The sequence below is a fragment of the Corapipo altera genome, unplaced genomic scaffold (assembly GCF_003945725.1).
Source record: "Corapipo altera isolate COAL_440 unplaced genomic scaffold, ASM394572v1 305, whole genome shotgun sequence".
In the NCBI taxonomy this organism is placed as follows: Eukaryota; Metazoa; Chordata; class Aves; order Passeriformes; family Pipridae; genus Corapipo; species Corapipo altera.
Window position 1 is genome coordinate 869464 of NW_020885011.1, and position 8759 is coordinate 878222.

At 68.6% G+C, this 8759-nt stretch overlaps 1 protein-coding gene across 1 annotated transcript in view; it reads right to left on the bottom strand.

The window, feature by feature from the left end:
* AATK (apoptosis associated tyrosine kinase) overlaps window positions 1–8759 on the bottom strand; it is a 10621-nt gene extending 1862 nt beyond the window's left edge. The window contains 14 exon segments of the mRNA XM_027667538.1: window positions 1–29; window positions 32–169; window positions 171–212; window positions 333–746; window positions 748–3418; window positions 3500–3649; window positions 3763–3884; window positions 4560–4644; window positions 5339–5472; window positions 5590–5677; window positions 6237–6355; window positions 6470–6549; window positions 7359–7500; window positions 8628–8759. The exon segment at window positions 1–29 is cut by the window's left edge and continues 119 nt beyond it. Coding sequence (XP_027523339.1) covers window positions 1–29; window positions 32–169; window positions 171–212; window positions 333–746; window positions 748–3418; window positions 3500–3649; window positions 3763–3884; window positions 4560–4644; window positions 5339–5472; window positions 5590–5677; window positions 6237–6355; window positions 6470–6549; window positions 7359–7500; window positions 8628–8672 — 4259 coding nt within the window. The 5' untranslated portion in view covers window positions 8673–8759.

The window sequence follows — 8759 nt, forward strand, 5'->3', positions numbered from 1 at the left end:
CCCCCCCATAAGCACCAGCCCCACAACCCCCTGATCTCTTACTCTCTTCCGAGGCGTTGCCATCTGAGGAGTCGTCCGAGGCTCCCAGCTTGTCCGTGGGGCTGGGGGGGCTGCCACTGGCAGGGGGCTGCCCCGAAGGCAGAGGGGGCTGCCCCGAAGGCAGGGGGGGGCTCTGGGAAGCCCTGCTCAGCCAGCTCCCGCGTGGGGCTTTCCTGAGGATGGAGAAACAGCAGGAAGGAACCTCACTGGGGGCACAGCTGGGGATGGCTGCCACCGCCAAAATGCTGTGGGACCATGACCAGTGCCTAGCACTGCCCCCCCAGGGCACCCACCTGGTCGAAGAGGTAGATGGTCACATCGTCGTAGAAGGAGACAGCCTTCTTCTTGCGCTCCAGGTCCTCGCAGAAGGACTCAGAGAGCAGGCTGGGCATCTTGAGGAGGCTGCGCAGGTTCCGGCCACTCTGGCTCTCGGCCACCACGATGGGCACAGCCACCGGCTCCTCCTCGCTCTCCTCGCTCTGCTCCTGGATGTTGTAGCAGCGCAGCTCCTCGTCCGACTCGTCGCTGTCCTCCGTATCCTCATCCTCTTCCTCCGGCTCCTCGCGGTGCTCAGGGGCCGATGGGAGCGGGGAGAGGTCCGGGGTTGGCTCAGCCCTCGGCAGCAGCGTGCTGGGACCTCCCGGTGCATCACCCACCCCCGTCCCCTCCGGGGGCAGCCCCAGCTCCCCAGGCCCCAGTGCAGGGGGGCACAGTCTGTTTATCCCCTGCCACAGCTCTTCCAACTCCAGGGACACCCTCAGGCACGTGGGCCCCTCCGATGGCCAGTGGCTCCCCAGGGCTCACTGGCACGGGGGTCAAGAGGAAAGTCTTGGGGGTCACAGAGCCTGGGGGACAGACGTCAGTGTCGGGGCGTGGGGGGCTGCCCGGCACCAGCCCCGTGCCAGCGGGGCACTGCTCCGTGCCAGGCACCTGCTCTGTGGGGCCGGCCGGTGTGCTCCTGTCCTCAGCCCCCTCCCGGTCCCCCTCCAAAACCCCCCCCACTGGCATGGGCACCGCCACCACAACACCAGGCACTGCTGGGGGGCTGCCAGGTGCCCCCGGGGGGTGCAGCGGGTCCTCCCCTCGCCCCACGTCCTGCTCAGGGGAGCGGGGACCCTCCTCTGCCTCCGGGGTGCGGGATCCATCACTGTCTCCCTCGTCCTTGGGGCCGCGCTCAGCCTCAGCGTCACAGTCGGAGAAGTAGGCAGAGTCACGGTAGGGGCTCTTCTCGGCCAGGCTGTGCAGCTCAGCCCCCAGGGCACTGGGCAGTCGCGTTTCAGGGGTTGGACCCTCACCCTCGCCTCCTGGTAGCCCCGGGGGTGGCTTTGCCAGCTGGCTGAAGGCCTCCGGCTCTCGGGGTTCGTGGGGCTCCTTGAGGACGAACTCGGGGGACTCATTGTTCTCAGTGTCGTAGCCACTGTCCAGGGCACGGGCTTGGCCAGCGGGCACAAAGGCACCGGGGCTGAGCACCTCGCAGGAACTGGCCGTGGAGGGGATGTCCAGTGACTCCAGCGAGTCCGGTGTCCCCACCTGCTTCTGCAGAGACCTGAGTGCCGGGGCCGCCTCCGTCCGCTCCGTGTAGTCCCCGGAGAAGTCGGTGAAGACGCCAGAGGTCAGCTCTGCCGTGTCCTCGTCGCTGCCTTCGTCCACGCTGGGGAAGCTGCCGCTGGAGAAGGTCTTGTCCGGTGTCCGGTCGGCATCGCTGGTGGCACAGGCGCCGCTCTCAGCCATGGCCTCCGTGGGCATCGGTGCGGGCGCCTCGGCGGGCTCTGGCGTGGGCTGAGCGCTGTCTGTGCCAGGCTCAACGGGCAGGCCAGGGTTTGGGGTGGTGGTGCCAGCCATGGGGGTGGCCTCCCCTGGCCCCACTGCGGCGTGGGGCAGTGGGCTGCAGGCAGGGCTGCCCCCCACCGCGCTCTCGTCCGGGTGGGCATCGCAAGGGGCCCCTGGTGCAGGTGTCGGGGCCGCGGCGGGGCCCCACGGCGTGGCGGGGCTGCCCGCCAGCGTGACTGCCTGTGCGCGGCCGCAGGGTGATGAGTCACGGCCGTGCCAGGCCTGGAGCCGCGGGGAGGGCGAGCGGCACGGGGAGGAGGAGCCGCCGGCCATGGCGGGGGGCTGATCCTGCCGCGGGCGGAGGAAGTCGTGTCCCGGCGGGGACCCCCCGAGCTGGGGCTGGCCGCGTGGCACCGTGCCCAGCGGCTTGGCCATGAGCCCGCGGAAGGTGATCATGCGGCGGTAGCACCAGCTGTCGCCGGCCGGGGGCTCACGGGGGCTGCCGCTGCTGATGTTGTTGTTGGAGGAGCTGTTGGAGGCCCAGGGAAGGTGCTGAGGGCTGGCACCTGGTGGGTGGGGGGCACTCGGGGGGCTGTCCTCGCCCAGCTCCAGCGCCACACAGTCCGGCGGGGCCCTGCTCTGCCCCCCTGTCACCCCGTAACCCCGGGGGCTGTAGGTGCAGTTCCCCGGCGGCGAGACGCCCAGTGGGTCAGTGAACATGCCGGGCTGGAAGCTGGGGACGGGCCAGTCCTGGCTGCCTGGTTGGGGGGGCTCCTCCTCCAGCAGGTACCCCTCGGCCCCGTGGCTGGGGGATGGTTCGTAGCCCCGCGGCTCCTGCCCGGGGCAGGGGTAGGGGTAGTACTCAGCGCACTCCCAGGAGGCCTCTCCCGCCGGCGCGTGGCCCAGCAGCGGCTCCATGCTGAGGGACACGGTGGGGCTGCCGTCGGAGTCGTAGGCGCCTCTGCTCCGGCCGCCCTGGGCTCTCCAGCAGGACGGGGGGCGCAGGGGCCCCCGCTCGCCCGCCGGGCTGTAGGTGCACATGGCATAGTCCAGCTCGGCGCTGCCCTCCCCGGGGCCCTCGATGCGGATGTAGTACTCGCTGCCCAGTGAGGGGCTGTGGGCACCCAGGATGGGCACCACGCCAGGCGCCGGCACCCCAGGGCAGCCCCCTGCCTTGCACTCGTAGCAGGAGGGGGAGACCCCCAGGCTGAGCCCCGCTGTCGTGGCAGGGTAGTAGAGGTCGTGGTAGCGGGCGGCACTGGTGGGGCTCAGGGACCCCAGGGGGGCCTGGAAGTGCTCGGTCTTGGTGTGCTCCCACTTGTACTCAAAGTTGAGGCCGTGGCTGGTCTCCATGACGGTGAGGATGTCGTCCCCGTCTGAGGGGAAGCCGTCAGCTGAGAACTGCTCCAGCAGTGGGAAGGAGGAGAGCTCGGGGCCGTGGTGGCTGCCGCCGGCGCTGCCGTTGGGCTTCATGGAGTTCCAGCGCTTCTCGAAGTCCTCCTCGGCCTCCGTGGCCCCTTTGGCACACAGGTAGGACAGCAGCAGGTGCACCTCCTCCGCTGTCGGGCGCTGCTCAGGCTGCAGCCAGCAGAACTGCATCACCTCGTACCTGTGGTGAGGGGCCAGGGTCAGCCTGGCCCCCCGCCCACCGCGGGGTGGGGCAGGGCAGGGGGCAGGACGGGCTCCTCACCAGCGCTCCGACAGCGAGAGCTTCAGCTGCGGCTTGGGCAGCTTCAGCTGCTGCTCCTTGATGGCATAGGCCAGCACTTGCCGGTCCGAGTAGTGGTCGTAGGGTTGGCTGCCCAGCTCAAACAGCTCCCAGATGGTGACGCCCAGCGACCTGCGGGCACGGTGGGATGCTGGGGGTGCAGGGAGACCCCCACCCCGCTACCAGCCAGCTACCCCGAAAACAACCCACCCCTGCAGCCCCCTGCCCCCCCAAGACCCGCTCACCAGACGTTGCTGGCCTTGGTCTGGTCCACCACGAGCAGGTTGCCGTGCACCTCGTCGATGAGCTCGGGCGCGATCCAGCGCAGCGGCACCCACAGCTGGTCGGCCGTCACGAAGTAATCATCCTGCCAAGTGTGCAGGGTCAGTACGAGAAGAGAACGTCAATCCATGGCATCAGGGACCGGCCACGCCGCAGCACCCTCCACCCCCTGCCCTGCCCTCTGCCCAGCACGATCCCCCCCGGCTTTGCCACCAGCCTGCCCTTCGCTCCCTCCTCCTGGCACCCACTGACCCTCCTCACCCTCTCTGCCTGCTGCCCCTCTGAGCTCCTCCAGCCCCCCAGCCCGGCGATCCCAGCCCTGCCAGGAGCCATGGGCAGCCCAGAGCAGGACAGACAGACATATGGATGGGGGGACAACCCCAGGTCGTGCTGGCAGCTGCCTGCAGGGACCTGTTCCTGGCAGAGGGGCGCGTCCGGGCCAGCCCAGGCAGCGCTGGGGAGCCCAGGCTCCATGGCACCCCCCTGGGCAGGGGGCCAGAGTGCTGGGAGAGGGAAAAAACCCCCCTTAATGCTCAGGGGGACAAACTGGGGGGGAAGCGAGTCCCTCACAGGGTGGTCTGCACCCCCCTGCACTCCAAAAAACCCAGGGAGTGCCCCGGCACTGCTGGGGAGCAGGAATGTGTGCGGGTGTGGGGCGGGGAAGGCTCAGCACGGTACGTGCCAGGGTGGGTGTATGTGTGGGTGCCCCGGGGGTCCCAGTGCCCAGCCCCCAGCCCCTCCTCCCTCCAACCAGCCTTACTTTGTACTTGCAGTGCGAGAGCCCGTAGTCCCCGATCTTGACGGTGAGGTCGGCGGTGAGGAGGCAGTTCCGCAGGGCCAGGTCGCTGCCAAACAAACCCGGAGCTGTCACCGCTGCCGGGGGGCACCCACCACCACCGAGGGGTCGGGGGGCACCCACCAGGGACCCCGTGGGGGCAGCGGGATGGCCGAGCGGCGGCGGGGCCCCGTCCCCCCGTCCCTGTGCCCAGCGCCGGGCGTGCCGATAACGCGGCAGCCAGTGCACAGCAGGAATGCCTGCGCAGCCCCAGCTGCGCCGCTGTCCGTCCGTCCATCCGTCACGCGCCGAGCCAAGCAGAAAGCGGGTGTTCCCGGGCAACGTGAGCCCTGGCACAGGGCCGGGCTCCCGGGCGGCTGCTCCAGCCCCAGGGCGGGTCACGCACACGGGGTACACGCGAGACCCCCGCTGCACCAGGGCCCACCAAAGTTGGGCTGCCCATAGGGGAGTCCCTCTCCAGCACAGCTGGGGACCCCATATCCCTTCACCACAACTTGGGCACCCTCGTGGGGACCCACCTGCAGAGCCGGGCTCAGGTGGGGACACTCCAGTGGCCCCTGATGGCAGCGCATCCCCTCCTCAACAAAATCACTGATGCTGGAGTCTCCGTCTGCAACTCACTCAGCACCAGGATATTGTTGGGCAGGAGGAGCAGTGGTGGGGCAGGAACGCTGGCATCCTGGGAACCACCCCCATCCAGACCCCTAATTTCCCCCTGCCCCCAGAGCCCCAGGCCAGCCTACCTGTGGATGTAGTTGTTCCTGTGCAGGTGCAGGACGCCGCAGGCCACCTCACACGCCATCCTCTGCAGGGTCAGCAGGTCCGGGGTCATGGCCTCGGCCCCTCGGCAGCTCCGCAGGTACCCCTTCAGGTCACCCTGTGGGCAGTGCCACTGTCACCCTCCGTGGTGCGCGGCTGCGGGGGCTCGGCCATGCCCGGCACCCACAGGGGCACCACAGGGAGCGGGAGGGGCACGGGGGGCACACGGACTCACCAGCGGGCAGAACTCCATCACCAGCAGGTACGGCGTGACCTCGGCACACTGGGCCAGGCACTGCAGCAGGTTGGTGTGCTGGAGGGCTCTGTGTGGGCAGAGCAACGGGGGCACATGGGCACTGTGCCAGGGGGGTGGGGGGCTGCTCCCAGCACCCCATTGCCCTGGCTGTGCTTGGGGTGACAGTGGCAACCCCTCAGGAACCACTGCCCTGCGTGTGCTGGGGCTGGGTGAGGGGACAGTGGGAGCCCCCTGGGAACTGTCACCCTGCCTGCACCAGGATGGGCGGGGGCTGCCGGGAGCGCCGGAGCGGGTACCAGCACGTCCCAGCACCCCAGGCACACCACAAAGGGACATTTGTTCAGCTGTGCCCAAGCAGGAGCAGCCCCGTGCCCCCCCTCGGCCCCGTTCTGCCCATGACCTCACCGCTGCCCCTCGCCATGGCCGGTGGCTCCGCACAGCCCCGGTCCTGCTGCAGTGAGCGCCGGGCAGATGGGCTGGAATGGAGCTGAGCTGCTGGAGAGCTCAGCTGGCACCTCCATGGGACAGCCACGGCTCTGCCTGGCAGCCAAAGGTGCCATGGAAGGGACCTGCCATCATCCCACAGCATCCCCGCTCCCGGCACCGCGGAGTGACCCCAGAGGTACCTGTAGGGCTGCGCTTCCTCCAGGAACTGCATCTGGTCCTGCACACTGGCACTCGCCTTCAGCTCCTTCACCACCACCTGGGTGCTGCTGATGCCCGAGTTCACTTCCCCCAGGAACACCTGGGGTGAGGGACAGGCTCATCACTCCATCCACACCCCAAACCCGCCTGGTACAGCCGGGGCCCCGGGTCCCACCGGGGTGGGGTGTTGGGGGCTCCCTGCCCCTGGGCTCACCTTGCCAAACCAGCCATGCCCGATCTCCTTCAGGTACAGGAGGCTCTGCCGCCCCAGGTCTGCCGACTTGAGGAGCTGCACTGTAACAGAGCACATCCAGCTGCCCACGTGTCCCCCGACCATGTGTCCCCCTCAGCCGGTGTCCCCCTGCCCACATTCCCCAGTATTCCTGGCCAAGCCCTGCCATCCCCACCGTGTCGTCCGGTGCCAGGGCATCTGCCACGCTGGGACGCTCCGGAGAATCCATCCCCAGGCACCCTGCATCCCAGGCATCTTCCTCTCCAGGCATCCTCCCACGGCGGTGAGACATGGGGTACCGGTGTCCCCAAACCGAGTGGCAGCAGAGCTGGATCCCTGCCCCTTCTCCTCCGCAGGGCAGGCGGAGCCAAGCCCGGCACAGCGTTGGCATTTAGCCCCTTCCCGGCCCCCCCGGCACAGTCCTGCCCCTTGGGTGCCTGTGCCAAGGGCAGGCAGCAATGGGACCATTGTTGGGCCTCGCTGGCCACCCCCCCCAGCCATTCTTTGGGTGGGGAACGACACAGGGCGGGAGGGGGCACAGCCAAGCACCCCCCACATTCCTCTCCCACTCATGGGCTTGTTTACACGGCACCGGGGTTTGTGGGTGCCACCATTTGGGGCGTCTGTGTCCCATCCTACCCTGGCAGGGTGGGACATGCACAGCGTTGGGGACAAGGACAAGGGACCTTAGCACAGGGGAATCCTTGCAGCGCTCCCCAGGGAACTTGGCTGCCTGTCCCCTGCTCAGGGCTCTGCTGGAGCTGTCCCTCCTCAGCAGGGGAGAACCCCCATCCCCAGCTCACCCCGCTGCTCAGTGCTGCAGGACACCCCAGCCATGGCTCTCAGGGGTCCTGCCCCCTCCCCAGCTTACCTGAGCGCCCTGGCTGCTTGGCCATGGGCAGGGACACCTTGGTGAGGGGCAGCACATAGACCTCGGGGCCATGCTGGGGGGCAGGCGAGCCCTGGGCCGACAGCTCCGTCACGTAGTCGTCCCCGTCGGCGTTCTCAAACTCCTGCTCCAGGGGATGAGGGGAGGGGGACACACCGGGCAGAGACAACTGACCCCAAGGGTTCCCCACTGCCAGCAGTGCCCCACAGACCCCTCTGCCCCAACGGGCTCACCCACACCCCGAGGCACAGGGACCCCTAAATCCCACCCTCCAGGCACACAACCCTACCCCCTCCACGGGGACGGCACCACCCACCCCATTACCTGGTGGTGCCACCCCGGCACACCCCGGCTCCTGAAAGCCGCCCGGGCGAGCAGGTAGGCGACGGTGAGCATCTCGCCCTGCCCAGCTCTGTCTCATGGCGCTGCCGACGCCGACGCCGGCACCGCGCCGTGTGCCATGTGCCGCCGTGTGCCATGCGCCGTGTCCCGCCGGACACCGGCCCGGCCGCGCGCCCCTTTATACCCAGCGCGGGGGCCGCGGGGGTCACTGCACCCCCCGGCACGGAGAGGTGCTCCGGCGGTGTGGGACGTTACACAGCACCCAGCGTGTCCCCCCCAGCCTGACCCCCTCCCGCCGAGGGCGCCTCAAGCCTCCACAAAAATCCCAGCAATCAGGGAAAAAGCGTTTTCTCGGCACATTCTGTGCCTGTGAGGTCAGGGTGCCTCCCACCCTCGGGGGCGTGCGGGTGGGACTGCCGGGCCCTTAACCATGGCGTGGCCTGGCCCTGCGCGGAGCCGGGAGCACGGCTGGGTCAGGATACGACCCCCAGTGATCCTGAGCCCCACAGCATCCACGCTCTGTGGAGCTGGGAGCCCGGACAGGTCAAGCTACAACCCCCCAGTGATGCTGAACCCCACAGATGCAGGCTGTGCAGAGCAGGGAGCCCAGATGGGTCAGAATATGACCCCGAGTGATGTTGAACCTCACGTATCCATGCTCTGTGGACCTGGGATCCTGGATGAGTCAGGATACGACCCCCAGTGATGCTGAGTCCCACAGGCTCTGGCAGGCACTGAGGGTCCGAACCCCCTCTTTGAGCACTGCTCTCCTAAACCAGGACACATCCAGCCCTGGTGCTGGGGCAGGGGATCCTGCACTGGGAACCTCTGAACACCTCCATCCCTTCCTGGGGTCCCTGGGGAGATCCCCCCTTCCGGCCTGGGGACCCCCCAGTGCCCCCAGCTCACCTTGAAGCCGATGTCCCCCTTCTTGCAGCACAGACAGGCCAACATGAGGAAGATGAAGGTGAAGAGCCCCGAGAAGGAAACAGCCACGACGGCCAGCGAGGAGGACCAGGAGAGCTCACTAAGGGGGGTGCC